This window comes from Mus musculus, chromosome 3 (genome assembly GCF_000001635.26).
Source record: "Mus musculus strain C57BL/6J chromosome 3, GRCm38.p6 C57BL/6J".
NCBI lineage: Eukaryota > Metazoa > Chordata > Mammalia > Rodentia > Muridae > Mus > Mus musculus.
In genome coordinates, this window is record NC_000069.6 from 55,689,969 (window position 1) to 55,717,004 (window position 27,036).

Consider the following 27,036-nt stretch of genomic DNA (forward strand, 5'->3'; position numbering starts at 1 on the left):
CCCAACACTCAACACAAGAAGGAATCCATACCTGGCACTGTGACCCTTCCCCAAGCCCTCAGTGAGGAGCTTAACTCTGTTGTTTAGCTAATGTGTGCCAAGCCACCTTCTAAATGCATGTTTATATCCAAAGTCAATTACCACTCCCAGCCTTAATCAGAGAAACTTCTCTTTCCAGTAAGTTCCAGGAGGCAAAGACTGCTGGTACAAGGTGGTGAGAAAAAGTGAGTTATGCTCAGCCTTAAATAAGGCATTTCTACCACCCACTAAGGCTCAGGGAACACCGTGGAAGGGGATATAGAAAGATAGGAAAAACCAGAAGGAAGGGGGAAAGACTGCAAAATAGCACCTTCTAGGTAAAAGCAGTCATGAACTTTCAGAGATAACCAATGACTACACCATGCTTGCACATGAATGCCCATCAACAGTCAGGGTGGAGGAGAGTCCCAGTGAGCCCTACCCCCACTGCAGAATCATTGCCTGTGGGTTAAAGAAAAGAAGAAAAATAATTTCTTTCCGTTATGTACCCACGGTTGACCACCCTACCAGGCTCCAATGGATATTCCCAATATACCAGTCACACAGATGGTCCTGGTTAAGCTAAATGGATCATACAACAACAACAACAACAACAACAACAACAACAACAACAACAACAGATTTTCTTTAAGATTTGATGTAGTACACAATTTTAGTATGAGCAAAAGCTGTAATTATATATATATATGTATATATATACACACACACACACATATATATGTATATATATATATATACATATACATAAAACTTTAAAAATAAAAATTTCAACAAATTTTAGAGTTCTGTGACTATAAATGATAAATCATATACCTTGACATCGGATGTATCTCTCTGACTGGTTCTCCATGACCTTGCAATGGATGAGAAGGTTCGGTCTGGATGGTCAAATTTCCCATCATTTGCATTGAGGAAGAAGGTTGTGAATGGCTCCTGAATAAAGAAAAGAATCAGTCACTGGATCATTTGAAATACAGCGACAGTCATTTCTTTGTTAAAACAAAACAAAATAAAAACAAACAAACAAAAACCACCAGCATCTTGAGGTCCTCTATGGGAAGAAGAAATACAGAGCCCTGGGTGAAGGCCTAGACCAAGGTGTCAGATGTAGGTCTGAGCTGCCTCTGACTGACATTGCAGACCACTGTTGCACAGCCTGCAGTGTCCTCCAGCCTCACAGGCATGTTTTTCATCTGCAAAGTGATGAAGTGCCTTACTATCTCTCTGTTAATAGTTCTCACAGCATTTATAAGGGAGATTTTCTTTCTTTCTAGTAGTTCAGCTTGAAGGGCTCTCTAACAAGCCCAAACATTGCAAACACAGCACTGCACTGCCAGGTCTTGCCCACCCCTCTTCCCTCCCCCTTTCTAAAATGTTAGATCAAATTCCTAATGCTAGCTACAAAAGTCTATTCCCTTATTGGCCACCTCCTTAAGCCCACCTAAAACTCTAAGGTACAACTATTGAAACGCCAAGCTCCAGCAATCAAAATTCATCATTTGGCTATACTGGTAACTTGTTCAAACCAGGACTTGCCAACTCACTCTAGCACAGATCCCCTTTTCTCCTTAAAACCACTTCTGCATCAATGCCTGCTGCTACCTGTACTGCATCCCCACTATGAAAGCGTCTCTCTCTCTCATTAACTCCTGGTACGTAAAGATTCTTCATGACCCAATCCATTGAATAGGAATAGACTAAAATGATCGTAATTAAGACTGGACAATTCTAGTAGACGGTGACTGGTGCCTTTGATTAGCACTGTTAGCACTGGGTCTATCAGTCAGGACATCTCCCATAGCAGGAGCCCTTGGGATGAGGCCATCACAACAGCTGCTCTGCAGTTTTTAGGTTGAGCAGGAGATATTACTTTTGACATCATTAAATTTGCCTCCAAATCAGGTAAGTAGTATTCATTCTCACTGAGGAATCCTTAGGCACCTAAACTAGAACACAGGCAGATGTGTGTTTCTGTTGGCATGTTTACCCTGTACTCTGAAGCTGATGATGGGAAGGATCAATGACAAAACTCATTCCCAAGTTTCATGATGCTAGTCTGCAGGGCATTTTCCTAATTGTCTTTTTTCTTTAACACACATCTCCATTTGCTTCTTAATGTGTTAGACATCATTTTTGTTTTTTTTATATTCCTTTCCTTGCCACTGGGCAGCAACCAGAAATATAAACCCTTCACAGTATTTTTCTGAAATTTAGCGTGAATAGGTGTCATCAATTTTCTAAGTCTGTAATCTGTCATCTTTAATTTTGGATGACAGAAAAGTCAGATGGAAGAGACAAGATCATGAATGATAAACAAAATACAAGAAAACGGAAGCAAGAAATACAGAACCTGAAAATCACATACATAGGCTGGAAGTCTACTCTGTAAAGACTTTAGGTTATGTGAGAGACAAGTGGATATCACTAAAATTAGGAATAAAAATTGTCTGAGGTGTCTCTTCTGATTGACTTGCTTTGTAGACTTTTAATTTACTAATAAAAGTCACGTAATAAATGTAGCATATGTGATCATTAAATTAATCAAAATTGAAATATTGAAAATAAAAAATAATAGTGATAAATTGAGCAAAATATGCCTAATTAATTTTAAGATTCGATTGCACAATTTACCTATCTTGGGCAAATTCCTTTACATAACTCTGTCATGTAACTGCGTTGATCACTTCATTTCTACAAACTGACAATAATCTTGGGATAATTATAAGAATTAGCTAAGATTAAATGAAAAAAACAAAGAGAAAGTTTGATATATCTTACCTGACACAAAGTTATCAAACAACCACCAGCCTTGTGTACCCAGACTGCAGTTACTGGATACCTCCAAGGACACTGGCCACCTTCCCTGCCTTGTAATCACTTCTGACCTAGAAACACTTTTTTCCTTTTTCCTTTTCCTTTCCCTTTTCCCTTTTTTCCCTTTCCCCCCTTTTCCCTTTCCTTTCCTTTTTCCTTTCCTTTCCCCTTTTCCTTTCCTTTCCCTTTCCTTCTTTCCCGTTCCCTTTCCTTTCCTTTCTTCCCCTTCCCCCTTTCCTGACTGTAGGTAATCACAACAAAGGGAAGATGCAGATCTGCAGTGATGTGGAACCTTGTAGAGAGGAGGAAGCAGGTCCACGCTGAGAGCTTCCTGTGCTATAGCCTGCTGTCTGTCTGGGCTGGCACCCTTCACATTGCCCCCCTGGCAGGTGTGTGCCTCCCTCCATTTAGCACATGAGCATGTTCAAGGCCACACTTTCACGAATGGAGGCCTGACTATCTGAGGCCTGAGATCTAGCTTCCTCTTAGCTCTTTGGAAAGACTCCAACAGTAACTCTACGCTCAGTCCACATTTCCTATTAATTACCCTGCATGCTTTCTGCGTGACACACTTCTGATTAAACATCATCTGCCTTCCCCTAAGTGAATATGCTCTGCCCTTATGTGTCAGTATTCAAAATGAACAGTGAAAAGTTTTATTCAGGCTGGTTTAACGATGATAATCCTAAAAGTACTACTGGTACTTTTACTAGAAACAGGTTATTTTTTATGACATTTCAGTTTGTAGGTAAAATTTCTAAATAATCTGCAATTATAAAGAAAGTTCTGAATTATAAATAACACATGTAGAAATTAAAATTTTGAATGTTATCTATTTAGCTCCCTAAGAATCATTGTTACTAAATGTCTAAAGAATTAGCTTAGCACAAAAGGGCTAAAAATACTATGTGGACCAGGGAAATTGGTCACTGAGGGCTGCAGTGGTCAGTGAGCACTGTGTGATTGTTCTGGGGTGATGTCTCCAGTCTAGAAAGGACAAAACTCCGAGCACATTGTGCCTTATATGTTAGTTGTCATAAGAATCCCACCTTGGAATGAGGGCTCCTTCAGCATTTGTCTGGCAGACATTAATGAAACAGTCTTTCTAGAGTCTGGCAATTCAGACAAGTGACTTCACTGGCAGTTTGCATAAAACAATGTTCTTAATTTAAAGTAATGAGGTACATAGGTAATTACCATTTTTATGCAATTATCATCATTGACATACTACATATATTGACTGATAATGAATTTAATGACTTTAGGTCTAAAAGGCTTCAAAGGTAGGGGACAGATACTTATTTTAATATGTATTATATTTTATGAACAGATTCTTAGTGACACAAATTGTAATGCATTTTCTACTTCATAAACTCCTTAGGGTAAGAGTGAAGAAAGCAGGTTTCCCTCGGCCATTAGTTGAACGCGCCCTAAGCTGTTTGACCACAGAACTCCAGGACCTTGCCTCTGACAGCTTGCCACGAGGCATTGGAGCTAAATGAGTATTCATAAAAGCGACTCCAGCCACACTGTCTGATACAGCAGCCAACAGATGCTATATTGTGGAAAATATAGAAAATAGCATATTCTTTGAATTCCAAGACAAGTTAAAAAGTATTAAACATTACATAAATAATTTTTTATTGGTTATATGATCAAAAAGTAACATTTTGGATATGGCAGGTTTAAATTGATGAGACAAATTCCACCTGTTTCTTCCCCTTCCTGAGGCCACTGGAAGCTGTGAAACAGTCAGTGTAGGGGTTTGCTGTGAGGCTGCGCTGCTCTGTGTACAGCAGACAGGGAAGCTCACTGTCAGGCCCTTACATGGTCCTGTGTTCTATCCACTGGAACAACAAGCCAGCAGAGGATTGTGCTTTGTGACTGGAGGAGAGAATTAGCTTACTTGGAAGATAAGTGTGTGTGTATACACACACACACACACACACACACACACACACACACATCAGGTGGTTGGAGAGAAGTGTTTTTCATTTAATACATTTTGCCAGTCTGGCCCTGGAATTGACTAAATGGCATTCACAGAAAACACATAGCATCATTGTAACTATTTAAAGTTTCAATCAAATATTATTCTTACTTAAGTCTCAAGGCAGCACAATTGATACATTTATTATTATTGTTTCCACACACAGTTCTGGGCTTTTTTTCCATCTCTAAGAGACCTGAGTGAGCCCCACCCCCAACTCCTAAGCAGCAGCTCAACAAGGAGGTGGCATCACAGATTCTGATGAGGTATGAACAGGCCTCTCACGAGTGAAAACTTCTGGTTTCAGTGTTTTTGAAAATGTTTCTGTTTCTGTGTGCTTCTTGTGGACTGTAGGTGGTCTACCCTGATGGCGTGTGTTAGGTGCAGCCACATTTTGTTCTTGGCTCCCACTTAATCAGCAAGTAGAAATGTACAGACACTCTATCCCCTCCCTTTTAAGTCTATGCCTCCTGTACTGATTTCTGTCTGCTTGCAGTTCACTCATGGCTAGGTCATTCCCACTAGTGTCAATAATGCCTGGAGACTTAGTTTTATGGTCTAATCACTGGTGACCTGAGAAATGAATTGCCCGGTCATTTTATTTTCTTCTCTGTTTCCCTATTTCTGAATATAAATCAATTAAGACCACCTTTTACGGCTGTGCCAATCAGAAATCAGCTATTGTAAATGTTGACTGGTCCGTCTGTGGCTGGAGCCACAGGATGGATCCCAGGATTCCGTGGGGGAGCTCAGAGGAATCTTCTCTCACCTGAATGAGAAGGGCGCTCTGCAGGAGTGCAGAATCTGACTAGTAAGGCTTGGCCACTAATTATTAGAGTATAAAATACAGTTAAGATTTTTCTTAACTTCAAACTTAATACACTTAAGCTGAATCTTGGACAGATGAGACTAACTTAAAATCCTAGGTCTAAAAAAAAAAGAGAGCATATCTTTATATTTTTACTTCTGTATGGAGTTAGTTCCTCTTAAGTAAGGTTTGTGTTTGTTTTATCAATATATTAGCTGATCTAAAATTAAAGCTGTATATCAGAGTCCTTTATGGCGGACTCGGGAGTAATGGGTGGGACAGGACTAGGATGTAACAGAGTATCTGCTCAGTTTGTGTTAATCCCCAGCTCGAGAAAGTAAGTCCACGATGTAAGTAACTTGCTTCCTAACCCAATTCTGCAAAGAAGGTCAGACACTAACAAAACAAAACAAAATAACAACCACAAAAAAACAAAATAAAAAACCAAAGCCATGTGTGGTCGTGCGTATCTGTAATCCCAGCATTTGGGAGGCTGAACAGGAAGACCACAGGCTTGATGCTTTCTGGGCTACATGGCGCTCAGTTTCTGCTCACTAGTCTCTCTAGTCGTTAAAACGCACCGCAAATGTACTTGATTTCCATTTAGTTTACTTACACTGCAACCCTGGAGGTAGAGGCAGCTGAGTTAAGATGATACTTACAATCCGAACAAGCCATGACAGGGCGGAAGTCGCCGTTGAGTAATGTGTGTTGTAGTGGAAGGGTGGGCTTTGATCCTCCTCCCATGTCTCATAGCGCTCTGCGTAAAACACTGCTCTCTTCGGGTTCAAAGCACCAATTGGCTGTAAAAAGATAAAAGAAATGCTCTGTTCCATGCAGCAACAGCAAACATTCTAGATGTCCAGGCTTTACCCTGAAAGTAACCCAGCACTAATGGACTGCTCCGTACGGCTTTCAGTGAGTGGATTCATATTCATTACTAATCGGTGTACTTGCTAAAGACACACAGGCACTATGCACATGAGCAAAGTCCCCAGACTTGGCTGTCCTTTTAGAAAATGAGATTCCCAGGGTGATTCAGGGGTTTTTTATTTAAAAATTTCTTACACTTTTATCATGTTCTTGTACCTTTCCCAGCCTCTCCCAGAGCCTGATCAATTTTATGTTCCTTCTTGTTCTCTCTCTCAAAATAAACCAAAACCAAACAAAACAAAAAGTAAAAACCAAAACAAGCAAGGAAACAAAACCAACAAGCCAAAAATTACCAAAACAATGAAAGTGATTATACTTTAACTGTTCAGGTCAAATCAGTATTTTCATGGCTCCTTTCGATTTCCTTGGCTTCTTAGCATCCATGATGGAGACTGAGCTTGGCATCCATTATTTTTTAAAAATTTTTATTAGATATTTTATTTATATTTCAAATGTTATTCCCTTTCTTCATTTCCCCTCCGAAAACCCCCCTATCCCATCCCCTCTCCCCCTGCTCACCAACCCACCCACTCTAGCTTCACTGTCCTGGCATTTCCCTGCACTGGGACATCAGGCCTTCACTGGACCAAGGGCCTCGCCTCTCACTGGTGTCCCACAAGGCCATCCTCTGCTACATATGTGGCTTGAACCATTGATCCCTCCCATGTGTACTCTTACCACCAACCAAAGAGTACACATGGAGGGACTCACGGCAACCACTACTAAGACAGCTTTCTATAGTGTTGTCTTTGCTGAGTTAGAACTTCCTCACCTTTGCACTGCCTTCCATGTTTGCCAAGCTCAGTCTCTAGTATGTACGCTAAGGAGTCAAAGTCCTTCAGAGAAAGCACAGTTGGAACACTGGCCTGGTCTGCTACTGTCAAATTGGAGCTCCAGTCTTTTTTATGAATTTAAACAGTCAGTCAAGTCATGAGAGGCTGATTCAGAGGACTCAAGTTCCCAAGTAGGTACTTTGTGAAGCCACTATGACCTGCTCTATCTAGACTTTGGAGGACAACATGGGATATTTTCTTCCCTTGAAAAGCACATGTTAACTATTAGACAATGCCTACAAACTTTAATGATTAATCATCTAAACTTTAACGATTCCTAGAAGAACCTCACTGTATAAAATGAGGATATGACTGCTCCAGGTTACGGTTGGGGGGAAGGTCTTTATTGTAGCCATGGGGGAGAGGATAGCCATTGGCATCTCTAAGAATCCAGAGCAGGGCAGGAAAGGCATAGAGTAAACATGGCCAGCAGAGTGAACAGGGCCTTAGGAGAGAAGGGATGGGATAGGAGGGGTGGCTGGGGTGTGGGTAGGTGTATGGAAGAAAAGAAGAGAAGAGAGGATGAGGGAGGAGAGAGGGGTGAGGGGAGAGGCTCCAGGGAGAGAAATCTTCTGAACTAAAATGGCAGGGTTATATGGGAATACGAAGCTGGGGTAAAGAAAGCCCTTGAGCTGGAGAAGCTGTGGTTAGGGGCTAGGGCTGGGTGAGAAGAGCCATTGGTACTGAGTGAGCCTGAAGGCCAGCCTGCGTTTTGAAATGCTAAAAAGCACCATAGGCAACCTTTGTCCCCAGTTTCTTTGGGACTTGACACTGGAGTGCAAATAACATAAATAACCTTAGTTCAATTTTCTGTATGGTTTTGGTTTCTTCATCAGTTGCATACTGCACAAATAAGTGTTTACATTGAGAGTGAAAATGTTAAGTATATCAAGCTTTACTCCAAAATTTAATACTACTGCTTAAGTATGAAGTCCCCCAAAGGCTTAATCTTAACAGAAGTTATAGAAAATTAGTGTTTCAGTGGGACATATAATGTTACACAAGAGAGAAAAATTCGTTTGTAAATTGCTGTGAGCCTTTTCTTTTGGTCCCAGAAGACTAATTTAAACTACACAATGATGTCAGCAGTTAGAGCTGCTAGAATTTCCATAATAAGCTCTTATTTGTAAGGATGCTTAGCCTGAATATTGAAATTACTTGTACAGCACGCTCCTTTTATGTTAGTCTTTATTATGTGATGACTAAAATTAAGCCACTTATTTTTTAAAAGGTATGTTTCTTGGTTATGAGAATATTAATATTTTAAAGTTCCAAAACCATTAATCTTCATTTCTATGAATCTTAGAATTAAAGTATAAAATTTCCACTTAAGTACTTCAACCCAATTTTGTGCTAAATTTCAGCAGTTACCTATAAAATCTTTTTACACAGATATAAAAAAGAGAGATATTTTGTCAAACATTATGTAAAATTCTCAATATTTAAAAGAAATGTAACCTTTATGTCTGATGAAAGGACAAGTACTCCCAAGCAGAACATACAAAGGTTGCATAGTGACTTGGACCAGTCTCTCCTAGACGTGCGTGTAGAAGTCTTCCTAACTCAGGGAGCTGTCTGAAAAGAGTGGAGCTTTCTGTCCTGAAAGTGCTGGTGGATCTTTCAGCTGTAGAACATCTGTCCATACAGGAGGACCAACCTTATACTGATACTGTTTGTTCTCTAAGACCTCACAAAACATCATGAAAAAAGAAAATTGGCCAGTCCCCTAATCTCTTCCAGCCATTCCCCTCAACTACCCTCAAAGGTAAAATAAATATTTAAATTTTCTATTTTGCTCATTTCGCTGATGTTTGAATTGGTATGAAACAGCTGCACTGTATTAAAGTCTGCAAACCTTTACTACTTAAAATATATTTCTGATTTGAAATTTTGCCTAGTGAAGCTATAAAGTTTGCCTATAAAGTTTTCTGAAATGAAATATAAACAATTTCATTTCTATTTACTACTTTAAAAACCATTTCGTTTCTAGTAGTTAAGGAACAAAGTTTTTAAAGAGAAAAAAGCTTCCAGTTGTTTCTTACTCAATCCAGAAAGGCATCATGCCCCTGTTAATATCTGTCTACCTCTCTATTGATAAGGCTGGAAGTCTGGCGTCTGTCTGAAACTTAAGTGAGTATCACCCGTGAATCCACATGAATCTGGTAGATGACTGTGGCTAAAATTCTGGTGAAAACGCACAGCAATATTTACTGAGGCTGACGCACTTAGTTGGCAGCAGGAACTAGTCTCCTTCCCGTCAGCAGTGGCATTTAGATACAGCATGGCTGTGCGTTCCACATCCAGAGTTTAACACTTGATGCTGGATCTGCTGCTGTTTGGTGCTATACACGCAACATAAAACCATGCACAAGCAGCAGGTAGAGACTGAAAATAGGATCTCTATACCCAGAAAACCCTGTTGTTTTTAGAAGGGCTAAAGCTTACATAACTTGCTATAGTTATTGATATCTTGAGAAAATTAACTGACATGTGTCCAGACATTCCTATTCCTGGTGAAATTGGGCAGCGATTGTTTATGTTGCAATAAAGCACTGTTGTAGCTACTGAACAAATGATGTTCTGTCCTCCACTTCTATTCCTTATCATATACTCCTCAAAGATCCAGGAGAAAAACCTGCCTCAAACCGGAGTGCCACAAAAAAGCTTCTCTTCTTAAACAAGTCTGTGACTTTATTGTATGGAAAAAATATCCTAATAGATGCATGCATAGAGATTTACATCATTTAAGGTATTTATCTATCTATCTTTTATTTAACTATCATCTATCTTCTTCTCTCTCTCTCTCTCTTTTTATCTAAATATATATATAAAACTGCTGCAAACACACAGTAGAACAGGCTCTACTTAGACTTCACTTTTATATTTGGGTGAGAATTCTTTTAATATATAATGAGTGTTTTTCCCATTTTATTTATTTTTCTATTTTCTCTTTCTGTTCCTTTAGCCTTGATCTATCAATATTTTCTACTTAAAATCTCTTAAGTTATATCAAGTCATTTTTTTTAGAATAAGCATCTATAAGATAAGAAAAAATGAGTAACAAAAATTGTAGTTAGGGAAATATTTATGATAAACTAAAGCATTGAAAGAAAACTCTGGCCGGGTGTGGTGGCGCATGCCTTTAATCCCAGCACTTGGAGGGCAGAGGCAGGCGGATTTATGAGTTCGAGGCCAGCCTGGTCTACAGAGTGAGTTCCAGGACAGCCAGGGATACACAGAGAAACCCTGTCTTGAAAAGTAAATAAATAAATAAATAAATAAAATAAAAGAAAGAAAGAAGGAAAGGAAGAGAGAGAGAAAAAACTCCGGATACAATGCTGATCTTGTCTGAGTAAGTACTAAATGTAAACTCAAAGAATGATCTTCAAAGTAGATTATAAATTTTAGGAATTTGAGGCTTTCAAGGAGAAACATGTCCACTACAGTATCTCAGCACTTTATTCTGGCACATCACTAAAACCTGGAAATGGACATGTCAGTGCTCAAAGTACTGAAATTCTATGTGTCACTTAAGTGATGCTGTGGGCCACTACTTGGCACTGGAACTGCCAAGGACACTGTATATTTGCATACCGTAGCGTTCTCATCCACTTCCTAGTGTGATTTACACAAGTGTCTGGGGTCTACAAGGCATCCCTTCACCTCACTTCACCAGAAGGAAACAGGGACCTCATGAACCCTCTGTCTGCCCCTCCTCCCCCTCCCACTGTGCAGCTTCATAGCTTACTCTAAAATTAGGATCTCTGCCCTTCTTTTATATTCTTCTTCTTCACAATTGCCTGTTTTCTTCCTCTCCACCAAAGAACCTCAGAAACAGATGGAACCAGCTAGGCATGATGGTACACACCTATAATCTTAGCATGTGAGATGTGGAAGGAAACCTTTTAAGATCAGGCCCAAAGGAGGAAGGATGGAAGGAGGAAAAGAGGGAAGGAGGAAGGGGGGGAGGCAAAAAGGGGGAGGGAGAAAGAAATGAAGGAAAGTAGTAAGGAAGGAAGGGTGGAAGGATGGAAGAGGGGAGGGAGGCCGGAGGGAAGGAAGCATAAGGGAAGAAAGAAAGGGAGGAAAGGGTCAGAACCCTGACCTGGTCCTATGCCTGGTGTTACAGATCTCAAACCTAGCGAGCAGCTCTCCAGTTCAGAGATCCAATTGCTGTGCTGGGCTAGAAACAGCTTGAAGCCGATTCAATGTGTTTGGTTTCTATGGAGAACTTTCTGGGTGTTTCCACATCCTTATCACATCAGAACTTGTGATATATCTAAGTTATCTCCTCCTTCACTAGAAACAGGTCTAGATAATCTATAAAAGAGGCCTCCCAAATTCTTATCTTTTCCATTTTTCCGGTCATGAACCATATGACATCATCTTGAAAACCATCTCATGACAATGCACGACTCGCTCCTACAGACCCCTTCCCCCACCCTTTATCTCTCTCTCTTATGTGACTCGTGCTTTTGGAAGGGGTTCAGGCTTCACAGACAGTGCCTAGTCCTAGTGAGGTGAACTTGTAACGCATTTTGCCCAGTAGACTGTACCTTAAATGAAACAGCTAATCTACTCATGTCTGAATTATCAGCACTCAGGACACGGCCTGGCTCTTCTTAGCCAAGTGATAGAACCCTGCATGAATAGAGCTCCATGTCAAACTTCCATGTTTTAGACAAAACGTTCAGTCATAAAACAAGGTGGACAATGAAGTGGATACATTTAGAGGACATGATCAAGGGACTAAGAGCTCTGAGGACCCAGAGAACAGGGGATGCACACGTCAGTGCAGTGACTGAGCATCTGTTAAAAGCTCACAGTGCAACGGGGCAGGAAATCCCAGTGCGTGTGGTTAGACCTAGGCCCAACTCTCACAAATGAGCAGCAGATCCTCTGCCCAGTCCTCCTTCTTTTATGAACTGCTTCTTCTTCATTTTTAGAATAGCTGGTGCATGTGAGCTGATCCCTGAGAACACCAAAGTGTCCATCAGTCTATCCTATGTCGCCACTGTGATTGGTGCAGAAATTAGCCCATGATAAGATTTGACAGAAAGAAACTTGGCTGCTAGTATATGGCAAGAAAGTCCTCTCTGGTGGGGTTACAAAAGCCTCCTTGCCATACTACTGAGGGCTGGTCAGATCAACACTAGAGCAGGGTGCAATAGCAATGGTCTCAGAGCAGGGTCTCTCAACACTGACCCAATCTGGATTCCTCAGAAATACCAGGTCTGCAAAATGTATTTTTTAAATTGAAACCTGTTTAACTTAACAAACTTGCCCAATTCATTACTATATTAACTACTATATTAATGTCAGCCATTTTATAATTAATATTAGTATAGTTATTATATATATATAATTAGTAATGTTAATACAATTACCTCCTCCCCCCGTCTCCACGAGGATGTCCCCCAGTTAATACTTTTCCATTGAAACTTCATCATCAGGCAGGTTATATACGAATCTAATAAAATGTTCACTTTGGATATTTTTATTTCTGGTGGTAAAGAAGGATAAAAACAACTAGGAAGTTGCTATAGATCTCTGGGCTGCTTATCCTCCAGGTTAATCACCTGTGCTCCCTGAGCCCAGGCATTCAGCAGCATCCACACCTCGGCACACGCATTTGCACTGCCACATCTCAAAGCCTCAGGCACTACCACGTCCTCTCTAAGTGGCATAATAATGTGGGAATCGGTTAAGCCCATCCTCATCTGCCAGGCAAACGACTCCTGTGTTAACAAAATAGATTATTCTCCACTCGGTGATTAAGTAAGTGTGTTTGTGCATGTGTACGTGTACATAAATGTGTGTTTGCGTGCGTGTGTAATGTCTTCCGTTCATGTCAGTGTTTGGTTTTGTAATAAAATTATTTCATTTATCAGAAGAAATGGCTGGAAAATGGAAAAGCCCACTTATACTTTAATGAGCAGTTACTGTGATTCATGTCAAAATCATGTAATCACTAGAACCTGGAGGTCACATTCACACTACTGTATAAAAATAACTGAGACACTAAGATGTATCCTGCTTCAAGACAGATTTTACAAAAATTTCAATATTTCCATAAGGAATATTTATATAAATTGAAGGAAAAAATACCTCCACCTGCTGGTGGCTGGTACTGAAAAGACTGGTCAATGACCAGCCATTTTATTTATTGTTTGTTAAGCATTAAATACAATTTATAATGAGTGAGATGTGCAGTATAATTAAAATCTAAATAAAACCCCTTTCCTATGTTCTTCATTGATTTCATAAAAATAGCTAGGGAAAAAATAAGATTATAAATTAAAAAGACCCATTTCACTCTGAGTAAATGTTCAACTCAAGTTTTAATAAACACTCAGGGTTAGTGTTTGGGCATTTAAGAAGATAATTTGTGGCATGAAAATGAATTATTCAATGATTTTTTTTTACCTTACTTGAATTAAGGATGATTTAGTTGAATCATTTATACGGGTTTTGGATTAGCTCACTTACTAGACTTTGTAGCCAATCACGCCGCAGACAGAGAAACTCTGGGTGACTGGAAATCTACTTGGCATCCACCACTCTGAATCCCCCTTTTGCACAGGCGTTTCAGGAGAGGCTGTTCTAGTTAGTGTTTCTCCTGCTGTGATGACGTGTATGACAGAAGCCACTTGAGGAGGAGAGGTTTAGTTCATCTTCCAGCTGGTAATCTATCACTGAGGGAACTCAGGGCAGGAATGAAAGGTAGAAACCTGGAGGCAGGAACTGAAGTAGAGGCCACACAGTTGTGACACAACTGTGTGGCCCTTCAGGCTCCTTGTCAGCTATCTTTTTTTCTAGGATCTACCATGGTCTGGGTCCTCCTACATCAGTTAATAATCATGCAAATGATCCACAAACTTGCCTACAGGCCAAGCTGATGGAGGCATTTTCTCAATTTAGGTTCCCTCTTGCCAAATGACCCAGTTTATGTTAAGTTGACAAACAAAACAGCAATAAAGTCCAAACCAGCACAGAGGCCTTCAATGCTACTACCAAATATGCATACTATGGCCATTTCTAAAGGGAAGGAAGCAAGGTGGAAGAGTTCAGAAGCAAAAGCCCACTCTGTAAGAGTTTGGGCAGAGATAGTCTGATGCTCAGGTCTGTTATTCTTAGTTTTAAGACTAATAGAAGACAATAGGTTCATAATTCTTGGGCTACTTTTCTAAGAATTTAGTAAAAAGAACACACTCCAAAGATTCAGTTCCCTGTGAACTTAGAGCCCAACGCTATGCTCCTGACTGTCTAAGAGCAAGCCAGGAGGCTCCAGCTCATCCCTGAATGAAGGACCAGGGCAAGAGGCATTGCGTTTACTTACAGCGCTTCTTGTTTGTTGGTGCTGGAAAAACAGTAGCTAATTGTTTGTTTGCCTGCATGCTTTTGTTAAATATTAGATGCTGCTTTACAGTATTCAATAGGAAACTGGTATTTTGTTGTGAAGACTTCTGGGAGATATGGCAGACTGGAAGCCTCACCATGGAAACCCAGGGAAGGAAAGAAGTGAACGCAGAGTTTACGCTGCTTTTGGCACTGGCCAGTAAAACTGGTTAATTCAGAGACATTTAATTGGTCAAAGCATTGGGAAAGTGAGTGCTCAGCTTTCTATGGCATATTTATGTTAACCACCTCCTACCAAACATCAGGAATGTCACAGGAGAAAGGACATGTAAGAACTAGAGAATGAGGATCAACGCTGTGAAAAGCTGTCTTCTGGATGTGACCCGCCATTGCGCTTACCAACAACATACAGCGGCTGTGTTTACCTTCACACGGTCAAACCATGCAATGTTGTGGTGTGGGTGAAGGAGGGACTTGTGAGATCCCACTCCTAGCTGAGGAGCTGTTAGCAGGTAATGGCTGTTGAAGAGACAGCAGTTTCTCTTTGAGCATGTGACACCGGGTAGGTTGCCCATGTTCCAGTGGATTGCCCATGCTCATGTAACACTAATTGGATTCAGTAGCTTATGATAAAAATAAAAAGAAAAGAAGACATTGAGAGATGTGGTTGGGTGTTCATGAGGTACTGGGGGGAGGGAAGAAGGGTGGAAAAATACACTGATATATGTATTCAAACTCTCAAAAATAAATGGATAACACTAATTAATATACAATAGTAATAGAATAATATAATTTACAAATATATAAAGCAAACACTATATGTGGTATAAAGCATTTATTTGGAAAACAGAGCCAGAGAGATAGATAGTTTAGCAGACGAAGGTGCTTGCTGCTAAGCCTGAAGACCTGAGTTCAGACCTGGGGACGCACATAGTGGAAAGGGAAAAACAACTCTTGGAGGTGTCCACACACATGCAGTGGTATGTACACAGATCACACACACACACACACACACACATACATTCACATACATTAATGTGAAGTAAGACTTGGGGAAAGAGGGAGAGTGAGCAAGAGAGTGCAAAAACCTTTGTTTCATCAATACTGTTCGACTGAGGAAGATGTGGAAAAAGTAGAGGACTAGTGAGTAAGATGTCTCGGTGGGTAAACACACCTGCTGCCAAGTCTGACAACCTAAGCCCCACATGGTAGAATGAGAAAAATCAACTGTCCCAAATTCTTCTCTGACCTTTATACATGTACCATGACATGCATACGTGCACATCCACACAAAATAATTAAGCCAAATGTATCCCCAAACTATAGCTCCTGAGTTACAGGTCTGGGTCACGTATGGGAGACTACCCATGATGAGGTGGGTTTCAATGTTTACAAGCCCTGTGATCCTCTGCCCTGCCTCCCCTGTGAGGCTCCCATTGTTACTGTGGAGATATCTTTTCCCTTGCACTCTCAGTGGCTCCAGGGTTCATAGGACTTGAGATTTAAACAATTTGTCTGTCATGCCTTGAATTCAAAGTGCCCCTCCCAAAGGCTCCAGAGGTGCTGCTGGGAGGGGTTGCTCTGGCAGAGCCAGAGGAAGGAAGACATCTGGAGGCATGGCTTTGTAGAACCCCTTCTCTATGCTTTCTGGCCTGCAGGAGGTGCACAGGTCCCTCTAACTCTCTGTTATGTCCTGCTATACTGCAGCAGGGCCCACAGGAGGGCCAGTGACCGAATACTGAAGGCAAAACCAAAAATAAGCCCTTTCCTTCACTATGTTATTTTACCTCAGTGAAAGACATGTGACTAACACATGCTCTGCTCTTACAGAGACTCAACTTAACACTAGGTTTCTAAAATTGAAGGAAAGTGTAAAAAGAGAAGTGAGGTGTCTTTCAGCTTAAGCTTCATTTGTTTCCTAGTAAATGTAGCTATCGTATCTTAAAGTGATCTGTGTGCATGGTGTGGCTGCCTAAACAATGGCTATGTCCCGAGGTCAATGTTATAAGTTAAGTCTTTCTGACATCAAAAATGCGAAATTTCTATGAATCTGCCAGGTGTGAACAGTTCAATCTGCTATTCCCTTCACTTAAGCATAAAGAGCCAAGGCTCAGGTGTATTTCAGTTCACTCTTTGTGACAGAAAGTGACTTTCTTTCCTTCAGGAACAAGAGTCTCTCCTTGACTCCTTCCCCTAACACTCAGGGGAGGCAATGGTCCTTAGCTCACCCTGGCCTGACCTCCAGGTCCATCTGCAAGAGGCTGTCCCACCTCTCACAAGCAGCATCGGTGACATCTGCTGAGAAAAAGTCTATTTCTTCCACTGAAGCTGTGCTGGGATTCTTTTGAGTGGAAGTATGAGATAGGAACTAATGCAGCCATTCTAGTACTAGAGAGAGGTGAGAGGATGTCTGAAATACATTCCACTGTGGAGCAGAAGATGAGTCTGAAGTCTACACTGCCAAAAGATACACAGTGGCACTATCTGAGCCACAGCACATCTTGCTCAAAAGCCAGACCCTTTTCTGAATCTTTTAGTTATAAGCACCAATGATGCTATTGTGTTGCTTGAGTCAATTTGAGATGAGTTCTCCAAACCTTTTTAAAAGCAAAAGTTGGTGTATAAAGAAAAACAATCTTTCAATGTTTGTTTATTTCATAGTTTCTCTAATATTATAAGCAGTAAAGAATAGGGAAGTTATTTGGGACTTTAAATGTTAGCATAAACAAATTCTAGAACTACTGGTTGCTAATTCTAGAATTGTCAATTAGATCAAGACTCCTAATCTTGCTTTAAAGATTACTTTTCTTGTTAAAGTAGTCCCAGTTATTAACATTTAATAGTCTCAGTTCTTTGGTAAGTTTTGGGGGAACAGATTTGACACAGACGCCTTCTTTGGGTCTATCCATCTGCAAGAAGACCACACGCTCCTTGGTGGAGCCTCTTCATGAAGGACTGCTGCTACCCACTGTAATCTCTCCTCCCAGGTATGTTACACTTCTAAAATCACTTTCTCCTATTTTCATACATTAAACTCTTGTGTATTAGTGGGCTTTGTAAGGGGTAGTCCTAGGCTATCTGGGCAGAAGTTCCTATTAAGAACTTCAGTGAAGCAAGGCAACAATGCAAGGGTGATTTATCAACCTATCAAGAGGTTTAATCTGCTAACATTTTCCCATCCCGTCAGTCAGTGTGACAGACTTCGACACGGGTATGGGCGATGGGAGAATTGAAATGGAAAGCTACCTCTCTTGGCTCACACAGTCAACCAGCCCAGCACCAAGGGACAGCTCCATGCTTGCAAAAGGACAGTTCCTGTTCCCTGATTTACTCAGGCTTGCCTCTGCTGTTTATTTCACACTTTGTACATTTGGGGAAGTGTATGTGTGTCACAAAGGAGGCACACCCGAACAGACAGCTTTTCTGGTTACCTGACAGGCACAGACTGTCACCCCAGCCAGTCGGGAGGCTGAGGCAGAAGAATTCCAAGTTTGAGTGCGTGTAAGGTCACACGGGTAACTTACTGAAACCCTGTCTTAATATGCAAAAGGAAGGCTTGGGATGTGTCTAGGTGTAGACACTTGCCTAGCAGGCCCAAGGCCTTCAGTTTACCCATCAGCACCACACACCTCCAAACCAATGATTTCCCTTTTACATGGGTAAATTGCAAATGTGTTATTACTAGCAAACACTCTAGCAGTATCTCCTATAATCCACAGAACCAGCACTGCTTTCTCTGGAAATACTAGTATTTCAAGAAGGTATGAGTGCAACAAGGTATCTGAGCACGCTCTCCAGTAGTTCTCGCTCTCCTTTACCCACCCCACTTCTGCAAGAGGCTAATCTGACTCATTCCGCTGGGCTCTTTTTTATGCACACATATGAGCACACAGTAAGTACTTGCTGACAGAGTAAGTGGAGAAAAGGAAAAAAGCTTGGTGTGTAAGTTTCCTTTGACTATAACATTAAAGTTGGATTTCAGATCAAAAGGACTGTTCTGCCTTTAAAAAAAACTAATCTTAGATAACTATAGTAGTAGTTAGAATATGAAGTGTCCTAATTTGCATTTTGTTACTATGATAAAACATTATAATAAACAAAAACAAATAAACACACACACACACACACACACACACACACACACACACACACACACAACTTGGAGTTTGAGAGGTTTTATTTCAATTACAGGTCACAGTCCATCATCTTGGGAAGCCAAGGCAGAAAGCCAAGGCAGGAACTCAAGGCAGGGACCAGGCAGCAGGAACTGAAGCAGAGGCTATGGAGGAGTGCTGCTTACTGGCTTGCTCAGCCTACTTTCTTATATAGCCCAGGCAGGCCCATTTGCCTAGCAGTGGCACACAATGGGCTCAACCCTCCTACATCAACTAGCAATTAAGAAAATGTACCACGGACAATGTCATAGACAGGTATCATAGAGATAATTCCTCAACTGAGGTTCCCTCTTCCTAGGAGATGTTTTTATATTAAATTGATAAAAACTAATCAGTATATGAAATCTGCATACAATGTGCCACAGTCCTTAAAAACCTACACTATAAAATTTCATTTTTATACACACATACATACTCATACATGTAGTATCTACTAAATACTATCTACTCAATGTTAAAAAGACATGATTTAAATTTGTTTTCTTTAAAAATTACATTTACTTGTGTATGTGTGTTTGGGAGTGTACATGTGTTTGTACATGTATGTGTGTGGAGCCAGAGACTACTCTCTCTCGAGGAATGAGTGTAGGTCAGCTTGATGGCAAGTACCTTTACTATCAGAGACTAAGACATGTCTCTCTGGCCTGAACAGCCAAGACTTTAAAACTTCCTTTGCATCAAGTAGGCTTTGTGTTAGTGCCCAATGAGTACCTTTCTACACTGGCAATGCTCAGTGAGTACCCTTCTATACTGCAATGCCCATTGTGTACCCCTCTACACTGGCAAGCATGTAAACTGTTTGTACGGCATACCTTTTACAATAGGAGTATACTATTAGCATCACTGCACCTGAAAGACATTTCAGAGCACATGGCTTATGGCAGTGACTGGGAACTCTAACCAACATAGATAGCGCGACCCAAATGTGTCAGGCCACACATCCACACCAGCTCATCAGAACTCATCACTTCGACCTGCTTATTATCACAGTTAAGATTTCAGTTCTTAGATAAAGACAGTGCGGCAAAGAAAAGTCAACAGCTCTGCCTACTGCCCTGCACTGTAAGTGTGGAACTGGGATTTGAGTGACAGGCTAGCATAACCGAGCATGCCCAGTTTAATGACAGGGAGCAATGACTCATAGTGCTCAATGCGAGCTCAGGCCGCTGAGCTGCTCTGGGGACACTTTTACATCTTAGGTGCACTTCAGTGTGTCATCTCATTGAATTTTCTCTTGAAAATTAGGTTAACTTACCCCAAATCTTCTTTGCATTCCTTATTCTCATAAGTCCTTTTGGGGGTTAACATGTTCTCCATCAGAACAGATCCCTGCTAATTCCCTCCCTTCCTCCTTAGTGCTAAAGCCCTACACACTGGATCCTATTGCTGTGGTCAGGCAGCATCCCCTTCTCACCTCAGGAACACAGCACAGGAGTGAACGTGAACTTCTACCTACGTCTTGTCTTTCCCATGACTAAACCCAAGCAGCTTCCTCCTGAGCCTGCTTTCTCAAGCACTCATGCTTCCTCTGGTGGTGCTGAGAATGTCGGTGACAGCTGTGTAATGTCTGTGGAGTGGGTTGGTAAGACTTAGAGACTAACCCTCAGGAAAGGCTTTCTCACAGACTTCCACTGAGCACGTGCACTGACAGAACCCTTTCTGTTGCAGCTCCTGTACAGTAGAGATCTCCATAGAGTTAACTGTTACCTTTGACAGATCCCTGAAGTTTCCTGGGAGAGTCAGGTCCAACTCCTCTGATTCATAGTTTGTTAACACCCATGGAAACACAGGATACTGGTTCAGATCATTATACGTCCGACCTGGTGAAGAGAAGAGAACGAGTGAAAACGAGTATACCCTCACTGTTCAGAAAGCACCTTCTGAGATTATTATAAGTAAGGCAGCCATTGTGTTTCAGGAGGAAAGTACCGCTCTCATTGGTCTAAGACTTTGATAAACAAGTGTCCTAAGTATCTTCCCCCGACAATTTCAATAAGAGCTCACACAGGTGACACTGATGACTGGTCATCACATATGATCCCCTCTCTTGTGATTAGCCTCCTTAAAAGTACTTCTGGTCATGGGACCTAGTTCTATCAACAGCATGTAAACAGAGGGATTTGTGAGACCCCCCATAGGTGCATCTATATTACTTCTTTTTGTGAACCCAGATGTCCCTCAACAGAAGAATGAATACAGAAAACGTGGTACATTTACACAATGGAGTAGTAACTCAGCAATTAAAAACAATGGATTTATGAAATTCTTGGACAAATGGATGTACCTGGAGAATATCATCCTTAGTGAGGTAACCCAATCACAAAAGGAGTCATTAGATATGCACTCACTCATAAGTGGATATTAGCCCAGAAACATAGAACACCCAAGATACAATTTGCAAAACACAAGAAAATCAAGAAGAGGGAAGACCTCAATGGGTGGATACATCATTCCTCCTTAGAATAGGGAACAAAATACCCATGTAAGGAGTTACAGAGACACAGATAACATTTGACCTTAGAAGCAGAACTCTGCCAGCCTAGGACTTTGAAAGTGTCATTGGAGGGTGCCAGGCTATGGAACTGCTTGCTTGTAGCTTATTATCAGCTGGCATTCTGCTGTAAGGAAGATAGATGTAGAAACCACATCACCAGTAAACAGATGCTATATTAAACATGCATCAAGATGCAGTGGAGAGGTTGGGAATGAACCTTTTTCACAGTGCTTGCCTGGAATGAGTTAGGCTCTGGGTTCTCAAAATCCATGGGAAGAACCTGCCACAGCAGGGAAGCACTGGAGGGCAGGAGGAAGGAAGGAGACAGATGCGGAACACACTCTTCTCTCCTTCTAGTCCATGTCTTTCTTTCTGTGCTATTCTGTTGTGCTTGGGTGGAGAGCTATGGAACTGCTGGGTTACTGCGCTTAGTTTGAGAAGAACAGTTCAGTATTTCCAGTGGGAATCAAAGCATGGTGGGAATATGGAAACTTCCTGGAAGGCTGCTCCCCTAATTAGCTGTAGCAGTGTCCTATCAGATGGAGAGTGGCAACACATGCCTGTAATTCCTGTCATCTAAGAGACTGAGTAGGAGAATCTTGATTTTTCAGCAATCCAGAGTTACATAGTGAGATCCTGTCTCAAACTGAGACCAGGTTGCGAAGGAGACAGAAACAAAGTAAGGAAGACAGACTACAGCCAATGGTCTCCTCCCCAGGTTGGACAGGGAGAGAGGGGCCCCACATCGGTTATTATTCTTTTAAAAAAACCTTTGTGTCTTGGCAGATACTCTCTGGCCATTAAGTGTTCTTGATGGAAAGAACACATATGTGATAGAAACAATAAAGGAGCCAAACCCTAAAAGATGAACAAACACAAGCCAAGTGAGAGCTGTAGATGGTTCTTGGCGTAAAGACACAGGAGCAGAGGTGGGCGAGCAGCACCATGTGTGGAACATGGGACAGGGGAGAGTCACAGGCTGGAAGACCAGTCCGTGAACAGGTGAAGTTTTGAGTGGACTTAAGCTGTCTGCACATGAAAATGTTCTAGTATAAAAAAGCTGCCAACGTCTAAAGTTCAGAATGTGCCAGTCATCTTGCCTACATGTGGTGACTTGGGTGCCTGCCTGCTCTCAGCATTCACTCTCAGGCACACAGCTGGGGGGCACTGGCTGGCCAGGCGGGGCAGCTCCCCATTTTCTCAGTGGACCCATCAAAATTTCACTCCACAGTTTTCTGGGGAACTGTTCTGCTTAAAGCTCTGTAAAGAAAAAGTAGGTCTTCCTATCTGTGTGTCATTTTCTAGAACACCCCTCTCTATAACACAGGTTATGTATAAAAACAAATTATGAACGAAAATAGATTGTACAATAGATTTTTTTTAATTTTAAAGATTATTTTATATGTATTATTATTTTGGCTGCAAGCATGTCTGTGTACCATGTGTATGCTGGGTGCCCTTAGAGGGCACCTATACCCCTGGAACTGGAATTATACATTATTGTGAGCTGCTATGTGGGGGGAACTGTTCTGCTTAAAGCTCTGTAAAGAAAAAGTAGGTCTTCCTATCTGTGTGTCATTTTCTAGAAGAACATCCCTCTCTATAACACAGGTTACATATAAAAACAAATTATGAATGAAAATAGATTGTACAATAGATTGGTTTTTTTTATTTTAAAGATTATTTTATATGTATTAGTCCAACCTAGGTCCTTAGGAAGAGCAGCCAGTGTCCTTAACCACTGAGCTATTTCTTCAGTACCTGCCATTAACGTTTTTGATGCTAGTTATTATTTGTAGCAAAGGAAAGTCTGTCAAAATAAATAAAAAGCCAATCTATGTTAACTGAGGATTTAAATGTTCTTATAAATGAAGACAGTATAGGAAAGAGGATGCTTGTTGAGGAAATCGTTCTTTCACTATACATGTATTTATAATAAAGGAGAAGATATTAAGCTACTTTCAGAAACACTCTAAAGAAAAGAAGCATCATGTTAAAAACGCAGACAAACACACAGACGGAATGAATGATGCTCAGGACAGTTTCTCTGATCCTCAAGTTTTTGTAAGCTATTTTTAATAATCCCTGAAAGTTTCTATAAAAAGAAATGATAAGAAAAATTTAGTATTTTTATGTTATTATTGCTTTACAACATTGTTTTGATTGAAAAAATACAATACACTTTAAAAAAATAAGATGGACTTAATCTATTTTTGGTGAAATTTTCTACTTCTGTCTTGCATCAGACAATATATTTTTACTTGAACTAAAAATTCAGTGTGCCAAAGGTCAGAAAGAAGAACAAGAACGATGAAGCAGTACTCTGGGTGTCCATATCCCACAGATTCACTGAATTAGCACTCTTTATTTTACTGAACATGACACAAGAAAAAAATAAGAATTCTAAATTCCCCAAATGGAGATATTTCAAAAGTAGTATATGTTCACCTCTGGTCACCTGGAGTTTATACGTTGGCTATTTTTGTTTTTCTCTTGAGCACAGCCCACATGTAGCAAATATACCTGTGCCGTCCTGGTAGGCTCTTGCCTTCTCTGGTGGTGGTGAGAGCCCACCATGCTACACATTCTGCTAACGGTGCTTCTGAGGATGTATCTCAGAAGATGCATATTAATATTGGAAGCCCATGGCACTAATCTACTCAAACAATAAAAGTGAAGCAGAGTAAATGAGATCTCAGAAACACTGGATATGTTTCTTCATTAAACACACACAAACACACACACACATACACACACACACACACACACACACACACACACAATTTTAATTAAACCATCCAATTTAATGTTTTTATATGGCACTTTAGTTTTGAAGGTAAAGTGATCTAGAGACAGCTGACAAGGAAATTATAACTGCAATTCCTTGGTGAAAATGTTAATGACAGCAAAATATCGTTTAATGAGATGGCGGCGGCACCTGGATTAGCATGCTGTAAGAATGCTGTTCCTGTGTCGTTGGCGTCTTCACACTTTACAGACATTTTGTCATCTCTAGGTCATTAGGAAAGAATTTTTAATGATTTTTCTAGAAGCAAGCAGTTCAAGTTACATCTAATTAGATGACAATAATAAGCCCAACACATGCAGTAGCTAAATATATACATAATTAACCAGGGAGAGCTTGTTCATCACAAAGTAAGAACCTGGAAAGTGCTAACCAGAACAGAGCCGGGGTTGGGAAAGTTGTGCTGAATTCATTAGCTGATCATATGAAAAACAATCCAAAAGCCTTAAAAAAAACCAAAACAACCCTCAAGTCTAACGGGATCATTTACACAGACCCATGTTAGCAATCACTCGCTGGTTTGTTGTTGTTGCTTGTTTGTTATAATGCAAGAAAGCCAGCTCTTAACATCTTTTTTCCTAGCGTTATCTCCAAGTGTGTAAAATTAGGCTGTACCTCTCAGAATATGATGAGCAGAAAGCTGGTCAACTCTGAGAGCCAGAGGCCAAACTAGGTGAACTCCAAGAAGCATTAAGATTATTTTACATAATCTACTATAATATTTTTGAAAACGAACTCAAATGCTTTAAAAATTAAATATATTATGCCTTAATTCTAAGCTGGGTTCCCATTTATTTTGAGAGCTAAGCCTTCAAGGAACACTTAGCTAAATAAAGCTGAGCATGGAGACATGTGTTTGCAGTCCTGGCACTTGAAGAACGTAGTAGGAGGGTTAGGGCAGAGACAGTGTCCCGAGAACACCTAGTGAGGCAGGAAAGGTACTGAAGATCCTGTGAGTGCTGCAGGCTCCCAGTGACACAGTATGTGGGAGACTAAGTTACCAAGATTGCAGCTAGGATACAGCTAGGCTTAGGCACACTCTGATTTTTAATTAACACTTCAACTCTTGGTGAATATTTGTTAAATTTATATACAGGACAAAGACTGAACACATTATTGGGCTTTAGGCAATTTCTTTGGAAACAATATTTTCTGAGTATTTGGCAACTTCTTTAGTAAATATGCTCCTGCGTGTATGCATATATGACATTTATCATATTAGGGTAAAAAGTCCAGAAGGGACATAGCAAAGGGTATGTCTTACTACTATGCACTGCTCTATAATGTAGCTGTTACATATTTCTAATCTCATTGTTTTCAAGCACCTAGAAATGAGAAAACCGGTCAAGTCAAATAGACATTAAGAAGAAGCCACCACAGAACAGGCCATGCGATGGATTGTATAATTCAGGCAAGCTATTTTAGCACAGAAGATAAACCTGAGTGAAACTTTACAACCAAAATGAATAAAGTCTGAAATTTATGAGTCCACACTGATCTACTTTTATCAAAAGTACCAAACTTGAAAAGTCATTTCCCATTAGACTCTGACTCTGCAGCTTAGCTTAGCTCTGGTTGCAGGAACCCCATGTCCATAATCCCAGTGGGTCTGTAAAATGGATCACACACACAAAGATACCCAAAGCATAATGACCACGTCTATTTACACGACTGCCCAGAGCACCAGTGCTGGTTCTTACAACTTCAGTGTTGATGGCAAGAGAAGAATGATAAGCGTCTGTCCAGGACAGTGTCTGGGGACAGCTACATTCATAGACCCCTCCCACTGGTGTTGTACTTTTAAGCATCCATTTTGTCATCTACCAAAATCCTTTAAGAATTCATTTAAATCTTCTTTGAGTAGTCTGCACCTCCCTCTAGTCTTTAATTACACTCACCAGCTGTAAATTGCTTGCTTTTTCTGTGAGCTCTATCCTTTTATTTGTTTTTAAGAGAAGATGGGCTTTCCACTGTAGCCCAGGTTGTCCTAGAACTTTAAATCTTCTTGCCAGAGCACCCCGAATACTTCTGGGTCTGGTAAAGCACTAAATACTTAAGCATGACATCCTCAGCTCCATACCTAGCAACCATATAAGGAAAAGCTGGGCGTGGGCTGTGCAGTTGCAATCACATTGCTAGAGAGATGGTGAAGGCGGATTCATAGAGCTCCTTGGCCAAGAATGACACTCCGAGGTTGACCTCTAGATTCCACGTGTGTACTCATCACAAGAACACATACACACAAAGAGATGTACAGAACCATGCCTGGCATCTTTCAAACATCAGGCAAATATATATATATATATATATATATATATATATATATATATATATCAGTGTAAACAAAAAATATTAATAATTTTAAATACTTCTTAATATACACAAAGACATGGATTGCATAAGTAAAGAGTTAATAATCTGGAATATAGACAATAAATTATACATACAAAAATGAAAAATGACTGTAAAACTGAGTAAACCCTTTTATATCACGTAAGAGTGATTAAAATGGATTCATTTTTTTGAGTTTAAAATGAGTGAAACAGGGCCGGGGAGGAGACTTAGTGATTAAGAGCTTTTGTTGCTCAAACACAAGAGCCTTATATCCCTAGACTCCATGTGAAAGCTAAGGTGGGCACTCCTGCCTATGGGGGAGGCTGGAGAAGGAAGGAAGGAAGGAAGGAAGGGAAGGCTTGCTGGCTTCCAGTCTAGTTTCAGTTTAAGCAAGAGACCTGTCTCAAATTAGTAATGTGGAGAGTAATGCAGCTGGACACCATGTGCACAC

General features: G+C 40.6%; 1 protein-coding gene and 1 long non-coding RNA gene across 12 annotated transcripts in view; one reads left to right on the top strand and one right to left on the bottom strand.

Annotated features, from left to right (window-relative positions):
* Nbea (neurobeachin) overlaps positions 1 to 27,036 on the bottom strand; it is a 558,554-nt gene that overhangs the window by 64,774 nt on the left and 466,744 nt on the right. For all 11 annotated transcript variants that reach the window (XM_006501527.4, XM_017319586.2, XM_006501520.4 and 8 more), the window contains 3 exons: positions 20,659 to 20,771; positions 6,314 to 6,454; positions 853 to 972 (listed from right to left, as the gene is read on the bottom strand). In XM_006501527.4, the coding sequence (XP_006501590.1) occupies positions 853 to 972; positions 6,314 to 6,454; positions 20,659 to 20,771 (374 nt within the window). The remainder of the gene's footprint in view (positions 1 to 852; positions 973 to 6,313; positions 6,455 to 20,658; positions 20,772 to 27,036) is intronic.
* On the top strand, positions 17,537 to 25,777 carry Gm46804. The gene is made up of 3 exons (XR_001783840.2): positions 17,537 to 17,763; positions 18,496 to 18,668; positions 25,574 to 25,777. It is a non-coding gene; the product is annotated as a predicted gene, 46804 (long non-coding RNA).